Below are 18,088 nucleotides of genomic sequence, written 5' to 3'. Positions count from 1 at the left end.
CAAAGTTGTGGTTTTCTGACATATCACTGGGATGATGTCAGGACTGATATAAGTCAATAATTACATACATTTGAGTTTCAGACTTCAAATCCTCCAGAACATGTATCTTAACACAAACCCCTGGTTATTCAAACACATTTCTAATGAGCAAATATGTCAAATATGTCCCTGTTTCTGGGTAATTGTCCCCGCATTATGTTTTGTCCAGATGTCTTGCACTAAGAGATTGAGAGCTATCTGTTAAGCCCTGGTGAACATTGCGGCATTCCACACAAAACCACGGACCTTCGATGGTCTGATTTAAACAGGACTGCTGTCATAGTTTCCTGGCTGGCAACACTGTTGCCAGCCACAAAACCTCTCTTATAAACGTTTAAATGTGGTGCATGGCATGAATATGCAATGAGTGGTGCTCCTCACCATGCATCACCACTCACACATGTAGGCTTCACGTGAAGCTTGCACAGAGTTTATTGAATCCAATACTATGGCTTTACAGTTTGGCATGTTGGTATTTTCAACAATAGCTAAGCAAGAACTGACACTAACAATATGTTAACAAAACCTAAAGTCATTCTGGCTGATATCTCTAAAACATTCACACTCTAAATCATCCTAAAAAGAAGGAGGCAACTTTTAAAAAACAATACAAAATTGCTTTGCTGTCACATAAGGTTAGAACAAATAGGAAAGAGTTAAATATAATATTTGTTTACAAAATTTAAAGATTAAATAAAATCATCACTTATGTTGTATGTGTAACGTGTTCCTATCAGATCTACTTCACATGCATTCCTATTAAAATATATCAAAAAAATCATGAAATATGTCAGAAGATACTATATTAAATTAGCCACTGTAGTAATCACAATCACATGCTAAATAACATTTGCTGTTTTGCTTTAGTACACTAAAGCTGTCCATGATTTCAGCTTTGTCTCAGTTCTGAGTTTACATCTGAATTCACATCAGTGTCTACACAGTCTGTGTTATTTCTAATGTCTTCCCATACATAACTAGAGTAAACAAAATGTCTCTCAATAATTGTTGTTGTTATGGTAATTACTGTCAAATTATGATAGTAACAATTCCCACTGAGTGAAATGAATTTCAGGTCACTCAAGTAGTGCAATAGTCATATGAAATGGCTGCACTAATTAATCTGCGTCTGAGTTGTTCACTTCAGTTTCATTCAGAACAGTCACAGCATAGCTGCACTGCATCTACAGTAGCAGCAGTGCAGACATTTCCACAGCAATACAACAGTACTTGATTACTCAAAGGCTTTAAACAGTTTCCTTTGCTTTGAGACAATCTGAGAAAGGCCACCAACATCAAACATTACATCACTTACACTTGAAGAAAAACCATTTTTCTCTTACCCATCACTAATCCTACAACATCCCACCAAAGTAAATGCCATAAAGAAATACATGAAATAGCACCTCCTGCATAATTTCACTAGCAGTGAAAACATATTCAACAGAGTGCAGTGGTGCAGTGGTTGTGTCGTCACCTCACAGCAAGAGGTTTTCCAGTCAATTCTCGGCTGGGGTGCCTTTTGTGTGGAGTCTGCATGTCTTCCTTGTGTTTGTGTGGGTTTCCTCTGGGTGCTCCGGTTTCCTCCCACATTACAAAGACATGCGTCTGGAGCTTTTCTCCCTGGGCCTCTGCTGAAAATTGGTTTTGTTCCAAGCTGGACTTTCCCGGTAAACAAATGTATAATAACTAAATAAACACCCTTAATTAGAACTACCATATATCTTTCCCCAGTAATATGTTTATTTAAATAATATATATATATATATATATATATATATATATATATATATATATACACACTTTTTTGTAAAATTGATACCGCTTGCTTTTGCATTACTTGTCACTTCCAAATTCTGAGACTCTGTTTCATATTTTATTATAACAAAAATATCTCCACAAAACATTCTTGAAATCTTTCCAGCAAACCTTATTTTATTAAAATCACCATTCCCAGCAAGTGATCATAAAGTACCAGACTGCTGGTATTTTCCCAAAAGAAAAATCTTCATTTCACTTTCCACAAACATATATCCAGTATCAAATTCCCTCAATGTTTAAACCATCCAGACTGCTTTTGTTTATCATCTTACTAATTATTATACTGGATGACCTGTCACATCAGTCTCCCCCACACTCCTAAATAATTCACCAATCAGTGCTACCAGTCTTAATAATCAAATTTAGTTCCAATAACCAAATTCTCCACAGCCACCAGGAACTTATGCAGCATAAACAATATGTAACATCTCTACAAACCTGGTTAAACCTACTCTCAGTCTTAGAATCCGATCTTAAACAAAACTGATGCATGCCAAATAACAAAACACAAGACTATTTTCCCTTTTTCATTGTAGATTTTGTCAAACACATGATGGTGAAGTTCTTCCATTCATAATTAAACAACGTACTCTTATTCAAAGCTAGCCTAAGTATTAACACTCAAAATGATTCCGATCCAGAATGGCATTTTATAGAAATTTTTATTGGAGAACACACAAAATAATTATTTGCATCAGTATAAGTCCTGTTTCCTCATTATTAAAAAATCTATAAATTGCTAAAAAATAATCCTAAATTATAATAGAAACAGGAATGCTATAATCCCAGATGACCTCATACTGGGCTAGAATGTTAAATAAAAACTTGAATTAAATAGATTTTTCAATCTCTATCACCTAATTATCACCTAATCCACGTAACTCAACATCCTACAAGACTCAAACCACACATCAGCAAAGTCGCTATCTTACATGTTATTATCAATAACTTCCCAAATAATGTATAGTCTATCCATGGTTCTTCCCACCACATGAGGCCATCACTGGCCAGTTATTTTAAAACAGTCATTTAAAACACAGAATCCTCCACCTCTTCTGTTTACACTAGACCATTCCTTGGTACTCTGACTCTCCTCCCTGAAATCAAAAAGAAATTGATTGGGTAGTAACAAATCCAGCCCTGCTGTTACTCTCACCATATTGTATAATATTATTTCCTCTATTCAAAACTGAGTGTACCCCTTGGGGAAAAAAGTTAAAATTAAAAAAAAATAAAGATCCTTGGCTAACCATGAATCTTACAAAACAAATTAAAACTCAAGATGCCACTTAGAAAGTATATAGAAATAACGCTACTGAAATGATTAAGATAAACAATTTCCATGAGCTGAAATGCAAAAATTAGTATGAATACAGTTAAAGCTTCTTAGCTCACTTTAAACATCTTCTCTTGGGACCCGTCAGTCATTTTGGAGATCAGTATAATCTCTGGGCATGTCTCATCTTTTTTCAAATCTTCCCAAAGTAACATTCTTGACTGTCAAATTCTTAATGTTTTCAAAGATCCATCAGATACCCGTCTCACAACAGCACAGCCTCCAAAATCATCTCCTCAATATTGTTACTTATTTGCACTTTTATATCGTCAATAAACCATAAAAAGTTTGTTCTATATTTAAAAACATACATTTCGGCTATAACCCTACTAGGCACTTCTTCTACCCCAGATTTCTACAGTTAGGGAGTACCTTACCATCTAAGCCACTCTTCGACTTCTACAACCTTTAACACCTGGATTTATTCCTTGGAGTTTTACATATGCTGTTATTAGACCACTGCCTAAAATTATGTTTTCCTCACCAGTAACAGATATTTATCCTATATTTAATATCTGTCACTTAGCAAAATTTCACAGAAGAGATTGTTTATGAAAAAAACTTTGAAGTAGATAACTGAATAGGACATTCTTCTTGACAAAACAGCATGGATTGTGACTTAAATATATTGCAAATGCATCTGCTACCTATTAGCCAATTAATTATTAGGAGTCTTTTATGACATTATTTGATACTAGTTCCCATAATACATTGCCACACAAAAGCTATCTTTCTGGATTCTCTGAAAATGTCTGTATGTTTCTAAATATCTGCACAATGCATCTTTCCAATTTATATCACAAAATGAAGGCACAGATATTGGGTAGTCTACTAAAAGTGTCCCACAGGGTTCCATGCTAAGATCTTTACTTTTCTTGTATTATTTAAATAATCTTTCTGGTGACCTTCCAAATATAAAATGCTTTTTTTCCATATGATACTGCCCAAGTTAATTCCCATGCATCTGCTGATAATCTGAAAAAGAAAAAAAAAAACACGACAAAAAGATATTCTTATTTTTGGAACTGGCTAGATCTTAATAAGCTTTCTAGCAATATATCAAAAACCATGGTTACGTGCTTTGGTTCTCCTCAAAAGTCTTCATTGTTTATCTCTTAAAATATAACATAAACATGGGAACCACTTCCTATCAGTAACCAGAAAAAATAGCTTGGCTTATTTTGTGACAAAAAGCTATCTCTTCAAGAACATACAGAACAGTGGAAACCAGGCTTGCGTCAAACACATTAATGATTATCACTTTTGTGTAGCTGCTGGCTTTTTTTTTTTTTTACGCTAAAGTTCAATGTTATAGTGTGAAATGGATTTCTCCTTTCCACAAGATAGTATAACCTCATATTTGTTATATTTGAGCAGTGGAGGTATGAGGTATATAAATAGGAATGTAAATCTATTTACACCTGTAGCTAGGAAAAGCAATAAGAATTAACATTCTAACTTTAATATGTACTCCCTGTAGTCTCTCTCTAAACTCCTGTTACAATACTTCACTAACATAAAAACTAGATACTTAAATTTATTTATTATTCTAGCCCAATTGAACATCATTGTCTTACTTTAGAGAAGACCAACTGGACAGCTGTCTCTGTTATTGCCTGTTTATTATTAAAGTCTCTTGTACTTAAATTGTTAAATGAGTTCTACTGCCTTCCCACTAATGTACAAGGTAATCACCAGGGAATCACCATACAATCCTTATTACCAGGACAGAACCCTTCTGTTAGGTCCCCTTTTAAGCTTGTCATGGGTGAACATGCATTTACCAAAATTGTTCCAGCTTCTTGGTGCACTATCCCTACAAAAACTCATATTTTAAATGATTATTTAGGAAGCAATTAAAATAATTTCACCAGAATGCATAAAATGTTTGTGCTTTTATGGCCATGATTAGTGCTGTCCCCCATTATCAGTTTGTGGGTAATCTATGCTAATGGTTAATAGTGCATCTCCTTTTAAACTTTCAATTAATAGATGCTTATACACATGTAATGTTGTGGTGCTCATCTCAAGTACACAAAGGGGAATATAATACTCAAATGCTGAGTGTTACATGTGAATACTATCTACGTACATTACTTGCTTTTATTTGCTGTTGTTTAATTGAGTCTGGCTCATCAGGACTTCAGGAACTTTAGCAACAGACATGGCCTGTCTATCAATAGGGGGTGAGACTGGCATAATGGTTGAGGTTTTCACTTCACAGAGACAAAGTTCAGAGTTTGATTCAGACCTTGGACTATTGGCTAAGCTTTAAATGGCCCTTCAGGGCAGTTAGCCTAGTATTCACCTATGAAACTGTAATAATTGCCTATTTAAGTTCTTACAGACTCACACTCCTTACTTTAGTCATGCTGTCTATCTATCTCAGACTCTGATCATTCCCAGCATCAGTGTTTTTTCTTTAGTGAACCCTGTCTTCACATGATGTAGTCAAAGAATTTGAGTTTTAGTTTTACTATCAGACTTTCCAGTTAATAGTTTGGGTTTATTTCCTTAGGTATTGACAGTTTTGATTTTCTTTCAGCCTAAGGAATTCAGTAAGGTTTTCCACAATAACACAGTTCAAAACCAGCAATTTTCTAGAATGCAGACTTATTTATATTCCAGTTCTCTCAGCCAGATGTTACTATTGGGAAAACCATAACTTTGACTATATAGAATGCTGCTGATAGTATGCTACCTTTGATTTTTAAAATCTTATTCAGATATGCCATATCATCCTGTCCAAGAAGCAAGCATCTTTAAGTTCATGGCTGTATTTAACATCTGCAGAGATCTGCGAAAGGAAAACAAAATCTGCGACTGCCTCCACTTCTTTCCCATATATTTGTAAAGAACTGATAGGCCAAGATAATATAATTGTCTTTTTTTTTGGGTTGAGCAGTAAGCTAGCACTTGTGCTTTCTATCTTCATCTTCATCAACAGGCTCTTCAACTCTTCCTCAGTTTCAGCTATTGGATTGGTATCATCTGCATATCTGAGGTTATTGATACTTTTTCAGCAGTTTTGATTGCAGCATCTAATTCAATGAACTCATTATTTTCCATCGTATCTTCAGCATATAAATTAAATAAGTAGGATGACCATTGCTGCCTTATCAAACTCATTCCCCCCAGCCTTGAACCAGTCAGCTCTTCAAAATTCAGTTCCCACTTTTCTTCTTTTTCTACATATATATACCACAGCCGATAAATAAGGAGTCCTGGTATCTCCAAGAACTTGCAGAATTTGTTATGTTCCATTAAAGTGCTCTCTTAAACTGTCAAATAACTGCACTTTTTTTCACCTGCTAGCAAGATAATAATCAAACTCCTGGAAACTAGATTACAGCAGTATATAGACTGAAAACTGACAGTTGTATAGGCTGGTTTTGAAGTAGCTGAGAGACCAGAGAACAAATTATCAACATCCTCTAGATAAGAGAGGAAGCAAGGAAGTTCCATAATGTATTTACTTGCACTTTATTGATTACTATAAAGCCTCTGACTGTGAAACCCATAACACACTTACTTATAATGCTTCAGTGTAAATATTATAACGGTTGTATGTAATTATGGCACATTATAGCCTTACATGAATGTAAATGTAGCTTTTATTGTTGAAATAGAATCAAATGATTAAAAATGCTATGTACTTGCCTTTGCAGGTCCTATTACTTCTACTGTTTTATGTATTATTCTATCCTTTTAATCTGTTGTGTTCCGTGGTTGTTGCTGTTACTGTTTTTATTTGTCTTTAACTGTCTTATATGTTACACTTTTTTTTGTCTTGGTCCTTATTGCAACTAAAAAGAGTAATTTGATAAGTATACCTATTAGGTTAAGAAATATTAATAAAGAAAAAAAATACCTATCAGCAGACACAACACATTTCTTATGGCTCAAAAGTATAACATATGGCAGGTGGTAAGTCTTGTGCTTTATGACATTCACACTCTAACTCAACTTCAGGTTTATCTTGTGAGTAAACAGCAACTTGTATTTAAGTAAAAATAAATGTACACAAACTAAGGATTTTGCATACATGGTTTCTTGCACTTTTTTTTCTCATGGCAGTTCTGATCATACAACTTTGTTTGCACTACAATAACAATTCTTTCAATCATTCAGTATACATTTTTCATTGTTTGTGTGTTAAAGGTAAGATAAAAGGTGATATTATTATAGCCAGAATTCGTATTGTTAAAAATAGAGTCCCATTAAAAGAGAAGTAGGAAGTATAGTGTAGCAAAGTGTCCAATAAGTGTGTATGTGTATGTATGTGTGTGCGTGTGTGTCTGTCTGTCTTTCTGTCTGTTTGTCTTTTTCTTTCCTTTTTCGTTTTGTTCATAGTTGGCCACTGGAATTAAAATGATCCATGAATCCTTTTTGGGAAATGGGAGTAGATGTGTATATACATATAAGAATTAAACATTTACACAGTTTTTGTATGTTAACAACAAAAGGGTGTTTGAAAGTCTTTACCTTGGCTGAAAAAGAAGCCAGCGACCCACAAAACAGCCATGAAGAGTGGAAGATATTCTGAGCAATTCACTCTAGGATTGGAAGAAGAAAAAAATATTCATCTGAGAATTGTTTGAGAACTCAGCATCCTGTTATAGTTCCAGAAATTAAAATCTGCAAACAAAACCTACTGATAGTACAGCAATATACAGCGTAAGTGCTTTTGCAAGGGGTAAGCCCTTCTACAACCTCCATGCCCCTGTACCTCTAAATATACTAAATCTGAGATCCCACAATAGAGAGGGAAAGGATTTATTTTATTACCTCATTGTCACCTGATCGCCATACATTATACTGCCATGGCCCAGCGAATCAAGCCACTGATGCTATTTATCCAGAGAAATGAGCAATGATGAAATGCTGATGAAAGTATTGCATTATACCTTATATATATTTATTTTTTTATTTATTTATTTTACATTTGTTGACCGGGAGTGTCCGACTGAGCAAAAGCCACCTTTCAGCAGAGGCCCGGGGAGAAAAGCTCCATAAATATACAACCAAGCAAATGTTGCATACAGTTTGTAACAATGTAAGAATATGTAACAATTTTAATGATACTATGAAACAAAAAAGATCATAACAATAAAAGTATAGTAATTAATGTGTTGCAGTTAAATTTCATGATATAAAGGTTTAGTAAACAGAGTACAGGAAAAAGCTTTGGAAAATAGTTTGCTAGTTGTGGTTCTGTGAGTAGTGTAAAGGTAAAGATTTGGTGGTTACAAAAACTTGATGTTATTCAAGCTAAAACAGTACTATGGAGGTAGGTAGTGTTCAGGGAGGGTGTGTACAGTGGCAGGTCCAGTGATTTTTTAAAATAGTCTTTGGTGGCTAGCTTAAATTGTTTAGGATGTGTCAGGTTCCTAATTTTTAGCGGGAGTTTCTTCCACGCAATAGAGGGATTATAGCTATATAAGTTGGACCCTGTCTTGGACTTAGGTTTCTAGATATTTAATAGGTCTTGTGTTGTACTTCAAAGAAGTCTGGTGGGGGAATAGTGGGAGATGAGGGGGATAAACTAGGACAGAAGCCAGGCTGATATAGAATGGAGTGTATCATTTGGAGTTGCGATTGTAGGGGCAAGTGAGGTAGTTCAAGGCAGTTGAGGTATTTAGGGAGACACAGTGGTGAGATTTATATGTTTGTTGGGCTGCAAACCTAGCTATCTTGTGATAGGTTGATTCTAATTTGGTAAGTAGGGAGGAGTTGAGATTTGTGAATATTTGGGAGCAGTAAGTTAAGCAGGGTAGGAGGTAAGCATGGGTAAGAGAGATCCAAGCTTTGGTGGTGAGGAATTTTTTTATTTCTATACAGGAGTCCTAGCTTTTGATGTTTTTTTTTTATACAGTTGTTAATGTGAATATTGAATTTTTGTTGGTCATCAATAGTAAAACCAAGCAGTTTTGTGCTAGTTTCAACTACTATAGGAGTATTGTTGAGGGACCTAATGGAGAAAGATAGTTTAATGTGGTTTGTAGATTTAGGAAGGAAGAGTAGCAATGTTGTTTTCTTAGGGTTTAGGATAAGCTGACTACTACTGAGCCACGTCTCTACTGAGCTGAAAGAAATCTGGTTGGGATAGATAGCTAGATAGACAGACTGTTATGTCTATCCAACTTATTTGTCTGTCTGTCTATCTAGCTATCTATCTCACCTATATATATATAGAGAAAGAGATAGAGTGAAAGAGATAGAAAGATAGGCAGATAAATAATTTACATATGATATCACTTGTTGATTGCCAGAACTGAGATGTGGCAATCTGAGAATGAATGCCTGAATGTCACTGAAAATAAAATTTCCACAGTTGCTGTCTTCTTCCCACTACCACATCTCCCATGCAAGAGACTTTGCCCTATTGCTACACCACAACTTGGAGACAGGGTAATAACCACCTCATTATTTTATATTTTCCTTCTCAGAAATCTTATACTTTAACATTCTGAAATTATAAGATTTGATCAGTACAACTCCCTAACATCATATCTGTTATGTCTATCCAACTTATTTGTCTGTCTGTCTGTCTGTCTGTCTATCTAGCTATCTATCTCACTGGATCTCTTTTTCTCCACCATTGAGGGAATATTAAGAATTCTGATCATACAGTCTTCAGGAACGAGAGGTAATGACTGTTGGAACAGGGCACTGCTGTAAGAGTGGACAGTTCTGCTTTCCATAGTATATGTGTAAGTGTGTATGTGGGGTAGGGGGACAGTAAGTTGTCAGACTGACAACTACTTCTCCAATCCATTAATTTGAAATTTTCCCCTTTTATTTATTTATTTTATTTATTCATTTATTGACATTTGTTAACCAGGTTGGCCCAGCTGGGCCAGAGGCCCGTTTTCAGTGGAGACCCGAGGAGAAAAGCTCCAGTTACAAAAAATTAAGGATTATGTAGGTAACAAAATAGCAAGTAGCAATACCAAGTGACACTCCCAAAACATATTAGTACTAATTTGATCATAATCGAACATATTTACATTACCATAAGAAAAAATCACAATGAAATAAATAGATGAACTATTTTTGATATATGTACAAACAAGTTATATACAAGTGATCAGATTTATTGCCTAGGCTTCCTAGGAAGGTATATTTACTTACAGGAACTCAGAGTGAAGAAGCACCATTGGATAAAGGGGAATTAGGTAGGTTCTAAGCAGGGACAAGATTTGGTATTGAGAAGGTAAAGTTTGAGTTCCTTTTTAAAGTGTGCAGGGTGTATGATGGAGCGTATGTGTAGAGGAAGTTTGTTCCAAGTGTGGGCTACTGAGCAGATGCATAGTAGTTTGCCTATGTTCTTCTTTGGATGATCTACATTCAGAAGTTGCTGGTTAGAGGTGCAGAGGGTTCTAGAAGGGGTGTAGGTACATAAAAATGTAGTGAGAGTTGGACAGTAAGAAGGTCTGTATAGAATGGAGTGTATAACTTGAGAATGAGAAAGGAGGAGTAGTTGAGGAAATTAGAGCCATTGTAATGAGTTCAGGGCAAGGCAGTGATGGGAGCTGTAGGGGGAGCTAGTAATGAATCTTGCAATTTTGTGGTAAGTTTGTTACAGCTTGTTCAAGGTCATAGCTTGTATATTATTTAGTATTGGGGCTGCGTAGAGAAGTGTGGGAAAGAGGAAGGACTGTGCTCGGGAGAGTCTAGCATTTGGAGTAAGAAATCTTTTGCTGCGATAAAGCAGACCAAGTTTCTGGTGTATTTTTTTTTTATTCCTTGTAGTAAGTGTAAGCTAAATTTGAGTTTGTCATCAATAGTGACACCTAACAGTTTTGTGTGTGGTCAGGTTTTGATAGTGTTGTTGGAGGATGTTATAGTAAATGTGGATTTATGGTTTGAAAGTGATCAGGGAAGAAAGAGCAAGAGCTTGGTCTTCTTGGGGTTAAGGATAAGAATATTGTCAGATAACCATTTCTCTGTGGATAGAAAGGAGTTTTGAGTAAGGTTGTGAAGGTCTGTAATACTAATGGAGATGAGTGTAGAGTCATCTGCATATTGTATAAGAGAAGACTGTCTACAAGAGGTGAAGAGTTCATTTGTAAAGATGATGAATAGAAGGGGACCCAAGATAGAGCCTTGTGGAACACCTGTTGGAACATATATATAGGGAGAGCAGGAGGAGAGCCATTTGACAGACTGCTGCCTACCAGAGAGATAGCTGGAGAACCAGGCAAGGGAGGTAGAAGATAGGTTGAGGTTAGATAGCTTAGTAAGGAGGATACAGTGAGAGACTGTATCGAAGGGTTTGGAAAGGTCAAGGAAGAGGCAGGATATTAGTTGATTGTTATCAAGGGCTTTGGCTATGGTATGAGTAAAAGATAGGAGGGCGGCAGATATGCTGTGGAAGAGACGGAACCCATGCTGAGATGGCGTGAGAAGGTTGTGTTGGAGGAGGTGGTTGAGAAGTTGTGAGTGAATGCATTTCTCGAGTATCTTAGAGAGGGGAGAAAGAATAGAAATGGGACAATACATGGATCAGTAGAGTTGCCACCCTTATGTAGTGGGATAGTATAGAAGGATTTCCAGATAGCAGGAACTGTAGCTTCTTGTATAGATCTGTTAATGAGAATGGATATAGGATAGGCTATAGATTCTGCAGCAAGTTTGAGGAATGTAGGAGGTAGGTTATCAGTAGAGGGAGAACATGGTTTAAGTTTTAGAAGAAGAGATTTAATGTAAGAAGTTGACAGGTGTAAATGAGAAGAGATTCTGGTTGCGGGGGTTAATGGGGCTAGTGGTAGTTGCAGTGTTAGTGTTACAGGGAGTGAGGTTTTGGAAGGTGTCAATGAAGTGTTTGTTGTGTAGGGTAGCAATTTCCAGAGGAGATTTGTTGGGGTAAAGTGAGGGGTTAGAAGGGCTGCCAGGGTAGAGTTTTTTGTTAAGAGTAGTCCAGAATTTGCAAATGTTGGATCTGTTGTCTAGTTGAGAAGAGTTGTAGTAAGATTTTTTTGTCTTTAGTGACTAATTTCTTGACTAGGTTACGTAGTTGCCTGTATTTATGTAGAAGGGCAGTATGCCTAGTTTTAAGCCATGCCTTCCAGGTACTATCCCAGTTATGCATCAGTGCTCTAGTATCTTTGGAGAGCCATTGAGCATAGTTTGATTTAATTCTAATTTTCCTGGAGGGAGCAAGGGAATTAAGGGTATCTAGGAAAATGGTGTTAAATTTACTGACCGCATCATCAAGAGGGATGTGTTTAAGGATGGACCAACCAAAAATAGATAGTATGGAGTTAAAGTGGGTGTTATTGAAGTTAGAGAGCTTATGACAGTCTCTATATAGGTGGAGTTTGTGTGCCTAGGAGGTGTGTCTGAGGAAAGAGTTGGGGAGGTGATCACTTAAGGAGTCAGGAAGGGTACATGGGCCATGGTAGAGGTGGGGGTGGGAGTTAGTGAGTATCCAGACAATGGATTGAGTTAGAAGGTAAGTCTTTATTGAAATGGGTAGGGGATGTAATCAGGTGATGGAAACCATGTAGGTTGATACTAGATTGAAGAGAGTTACTAGTAAGTTTGGACCAGTCTATATTGACAACACCAATAATGAGAGAAACTAGTCTAAGTTGTGGCTAAACCAGGATAGGATATTTTCGAGGGTGGGTATATTATTTCCAGGGGGTATGTAGATGGAGGTGACAGCAAATTTCTTGTGTGGATTTAGATGGTAGTTTAGGATGAAAAGTTAAGCAGGATGGAAGCTGGAGATGGGGATAGTGACAGGAAAGAGGTTTAGGCTATCTGAGTAGGGTATGGCTACACCACCACCTTTTTGGGGGGATCTATCAACATGATAAATGTTGTAACCAGGTGGCAGTATTTCACTGTTAGTGATGTGTGACTTGAGCCAAGTTTCGGACAAGGCAAGGATGTTAGGGTTTGTATGGGCTATCCAGGAATGTAGCTCTAAGATATTGATAGTTAGACTTTGAATATTTATAGAATATATGGATAGGTGTTTATGAGCTGAAGTCTGTTGTATCTGAGTATGGGTATGGTTAGGGGTGTGAGCAGAAGGGGTGGGAGTGGAGGGATGATGAAAGGACTGAGGGCCTGGGTTAGGGTGGATGTCACCAGAGAGTAGAAGGTTATTTGTAAGACGTGTGAGTGGAGAATATGATAAGAGGAGGAAGATGATTTTTGGTTTGGATTTGTGGGTAACCATTTGGTTGTGAAGGAGGGTAAATTTGTGAAAACTGGAGGAGGAGAAATTAAAGAGAGATGGAGAGATAGCTGAGTATGAAGTAGTTAGAAGGTACCTTTCTTGGTGCAATATAAGCAGTTATTATATTAAGTAAAGGGGTACAACGGTAAGCTCCCTGCTTGGGGGATATTGGGAGACTGGGCTCATATCACCTAGGACAACCTTTTTAACTTTTGTTTTTTGCAGATTTAATGACGCAGGTTGTGTGGGTTGTTGATGAAACAGTTATCAGTTTCACAACCCAGATACAGTGTGTGTGTGTGTGTGTGTGTGTGTGTGTGTGTGTGTGTGTGTGTGTGTGTGTGTGTGTGTGTGTGTGTGTGTGTGTGTGTGTGTGTAACTAGGTGGAGGCCTGAAAATGTGACAGGAACAATAAAAATGCAAAAACTGTAGCTCCAAAACACGGCATAACAAAACACTTCAAAAGATGAAACTGCACTCATTGCAAGCATTCTTAACCCTGGAAAATGTTGACATTTGTGCAGTCATAGAAACCTGGTTCAAAGCTGCAGAGAGCACCCCAGCATTACCTGGTTACTCATCCTATCATACAATCAGACCCCAAACTATGGGCAGCAAAGCCAAAGGAGGTGAAGTTTCAATATATATTAAAGACACACACTTCCTGGCTGGTCAAACAGTATGATGCACAGGAGACACTCTAGGTGCAGTTAACCATTGATAAGACACCTGTTCAAATCATTGCTAGCTACAGGCCCCCAAATGTGACTCAAGATGCCCACTCCACTTATCTGGACCTTTTTTGAATCTATCAAGATTCAACCCTTTAACCGGATCCTGGGCGACTTTAACTACCCAACCATAGATTGGAAAAACTACTCATGCCAGAACACAAGTACCCAGAGATTCCTCGATTTTATCAATGCAAATGCCTTGGAACACCTAGTCAATACTCCCACAAGAGGTGATAATATCTTGGACTTGCTATTAACCAACATGAGTAACCACTGCAGCACCCCTACAGTATCATCCTCCCTGGTAAGATCCAACCATAAAGTGGTCACTTTCAAAGTCACCATCTCCCCTGACCCCCGTCTAGCTAGGGTCAAACAAAAAAACTTCTCCAAAGCTGATTACAACCTTCTGAGGGATGATATAAACAGCTTCAATGCCCCCCTCCCCCTCTGTAAGAACTGGCACCAATGTCCAAATCTACACCAAAGTACTATACGGGCATTTATATAGATGCATGGAATCAGGAATACCTGACAGGACAAAGTCATCCTCCGCAAGGAAGAGTAAACCTGTATGATGGACATCTGCAATAAATAAACTACACAACAAAAGGGAAAAAAATGCTGCATGGGACCAAAAAGGAACAGGTGCCCAACTGGAAGCAATCTCTCCTTAGCCTGAACAAGCAAATAAGAGCACTAGAGAAATCCTCTAAAGCCAACTTCGAGTCTAACTTAGCCACATCTACTAGAGACAATCATAAGGCCTTCTTCACATATGTCCACAATCTCAAAGGAAGCACCCAGATCTGTTCAGAACTGGTGGTCAAGGACACCACATACACAAATGCTGTAGATATAGCCAACCTACTGGCTGACAGATTCAGCGAAAACTTCACCCCTCTGTTCCCCCCTTCAGTAAATCTGGATATCTCAGTACCTGCCCCCCTCCCCTTATCACTAGGGAACAGGTCATCACTGCCCTGTCAAAGGCAAAAAATACAGCCTCCATGGGACCCGATAACATCCCAGGTTGCATCCTATATGAACTCAGGCATTAGCTTGCAGCACTATTAGGCACCCTATTCAACCTAAGTCACAGTACCGGCTTTGGCCCTGCCATGTGGAGGACAGCCACTGTCATCCCTTTACACAAAGGTGGAGCATTCACTGATCCGGGAAATTATAGACCCATTAACCTACATAGCCTAATCTGCAAGGACATGGAACATTTTATCATGGACCTCATTAACAGGGAGATTGGCAACCTCCAAACACTCAACCCCACACAGTTTGGCTTTGTCAAGGGGAGGTCATGTCTGTTAAATCTGGTCGACTTCTTTGAGACAGTCACCAAAGTCATGGATGAGGGGAAGACAGTGCATACCGCCTACCTTGACCTGGCCAGAGCCTTCGACACTATTCCCCACTTGAGCATACTAGATAAACTCTCTCAACTAGGCATCAATCCATATGTTACCAGATGGGTAGCAAACTGGCTCACTGATAGAACCCACGTAATCAAACCAGGGGAAACCACCTCAGGCAGTAGACCCGTAACAAGTGGCATATCCCAGGGATCAGACTTGGGGCCTCTGTTATTTGGGATATACTTCTCTGAGGTGCAGGCCAAACTCATTGGGCTATGGCTGACCAAGTTTGCAGATGACTGCAAGATGGGTGTGGTCATCAATTCCCCAAGTGATGTGGACATCTTCCAAGAGGGTCTCATCCAAAGAAATGACTGCTGCCAGAAACATGGCCTCAAGCTGAATGCCAAAAAATGCATCATCATCCCCTTTGGGGAGAGTGATATCCCCACATATTATCACATTAATAATAATGTCCTAAGCATGAAATAAGTTGTGAGGGATTTGGGCACCAAGGCTGATAGCAACCTGACTTTTGACCACCATGTTGCTTCCGTTGTATGACAAGGTTTCTACATGGTCCACCTCATAAGTAAGGGTATCTCATCTAGGGACAAGGAGGTCATAACATCCCTGTATTCTTCCCTTATAAGGCCAATTATTGAGTACAATGCCCCCTTTGGCATGTTCCTTGCAAAGCACATGCAGGAGCTGGAGAGACCACAGAGGTTCCTCACCAGGAGAATCCAGGGCCTCAAACATCTACCCTACACAGACAGGCTAAAAGCCCTGTCACTCTACTCAGTTTCATACAGACTCCTCAGAGGTGACCTCTGTCTGTCATACAAAGCAATCTCAAACTCCGCCTTGATGAAACCGCTGCATATCCACAAGTCAAGCTCCACTCGAGTAACCCGCAAGCGCAACCTCAACCTGGTCTGTAACATCAATAGGACTTGTTGGCAGGACAGATTTGTGTCCCAGAGACTCCCTATCTGTGGAATACACTCCCTCTCCACATCAAGCAGAGTACCTCATTATCCCTTTTTAAGCGCAACCTGGATAACTGGATGGGAAACAGAAAATACACCTCTGAGATTCCACCTGTGTCCCTGCTGGACAGAGGATTTGGGTGCTGACTTGTCTAAACATGGGCTAAACTCTTGGCTAGGCTTATAAAGGTCTCAGGGCCAATAGCCTAGTAATTTCCTATGATCCTATGATCCTAAGAAAATATAAGGTCATGTTTTATTGAAAAACATCCACCCAAACACCCTTTCTAGGTTCAGGTACATCCACTTAAAGTCTCTGTATGTAACCTAAAACAATCAAGTAACAATGCAGTTATAGAGCAATTCCATTTAACTACCAATAATTTCAGTTTTTCAGTTAAAAATACTGTTCACAGCAGCAGAGCTAAATTTAATCATCATTCACCTGACTGGACATTAAAATATTAAATCTGTGAATAAGAATCATTGCCTTTTTACATCAATTGCATATTTTGAAGCCCGTTTATGCTCATCAATCTGAAATTAAAAATATTACCATTACAATATTCACAAAAATATTTTACCACAGCATTTTCAGTCTTTGTTCTCTATTACTGACAAATGGTCCAAATTCCTTTCAGACACCTTTAACTTAACCTACATAAATGCTTCAAATGGGAAGAGTATTGCATAAATTACATACACTCTTGAGCAAACATATGTGTGTGTGTGTGTGTGTGTGTGTGTGTGTGTGTGTGTGTGTGTGTGTGTGTGTGTGTGTGTGTGTGTGTGTGTGTGTGTGTGTGTGTGCAGTCCTAGGTCTTCAATATTAGAATGTAAGAACACATTTACAGACTGCACATTATTTTACAACTATTCCTTTTACACTTACATAGGTGTAATGAGAAGACGTGTGAGATGAAAAACTTTACTAAAGCCATAACAGGTAATTTCCAGCTACCAAGGCTTCTGGGTTCTATACTTTATGGATAATTTCTAAAGTTAAACAGAAATTGTGATTTCCAGTATTATTTTGAGAAGCAAGTGAAGTTGTTCAAACACATATACTAAAAGAAAGTTCCCAAGAGTTTCTTGCCAGGTGTTCAGGAACTCTGACAACTGTACTTTACTGCCTCTCCACACCATTAAGAGATCATCTCTAAAGGGATGACAGTGTAAAATGCAGTTTCCACCTACTATCATAAATATATGTATGTCCAAATTCTCCCTTGTACAAATTAGGATATGAGTCAGAACTTGATCCCATCAACATGCCTTCCACCTTTAAATTGTAATAACCCACAAGCTCAAAATAGTTGTAAGACTCATAATCGTAATATTGCTGGTTCATCATATATTTAGATATAGTACATACATTTCATTTATGTCAATATTCACATAGAGACTTGTTAAACCAAAGACTGCACATTAAAAAATCTGCCATATGAAAACTTATGAAGTAAATTAACAATAACTTTCAAGCAAAACTTTAAACCATACAGCAGCTGAAAAACTAACCCTCTCATTCAAAAGGAGACCCCAATCCCTGAATTACTGGCCATAATGTGGTTCACTTTCTTTTTTGTCAACTATGAGAAGTC

General features: G+C 37.9%; 1 protein-coding gene across 1 annotated transcript in view; it reads right to left on the bottom strand.

The window, feature by feature from the left end:
• LTC4S (leukotriene C4 synthase) overlaps positions 1-18,088 on the bottom strand; it is a 275,617-nt gene that overhangs the window by 93,337 nt on the left and 164,192 nt on the right. Inside the window, exon 3 of the mRNA XM_044069457.1 lies at positions 7,682-7,752. Within this exon, the coding sequence (XP_043925392.1) occupies positions 7,682-7,752 (71 nt within the window). The remainder of the gene's footprint in view (positions 1-7,681; positions 7,753-18,088) is intronic.

Source organism: Protopterus annectens, chromosome 4.part0, assembly GCF_019279795.1.
Source record: "Protopterus annectens isolate FY-2018-M chromosome 4.part0, PAN1.0, whole genome shotgun sequence".
Classification (NCBI taxonomy): domain Eukaryota; kingdom Metazoa; phylum Chordata; order Ceratodontiformes; family Protopteridae; genus Protopterus; species Protopterus annectens.
This window is presented reverse-complemented; position numbering and strand designations above follow the sequence as displayed.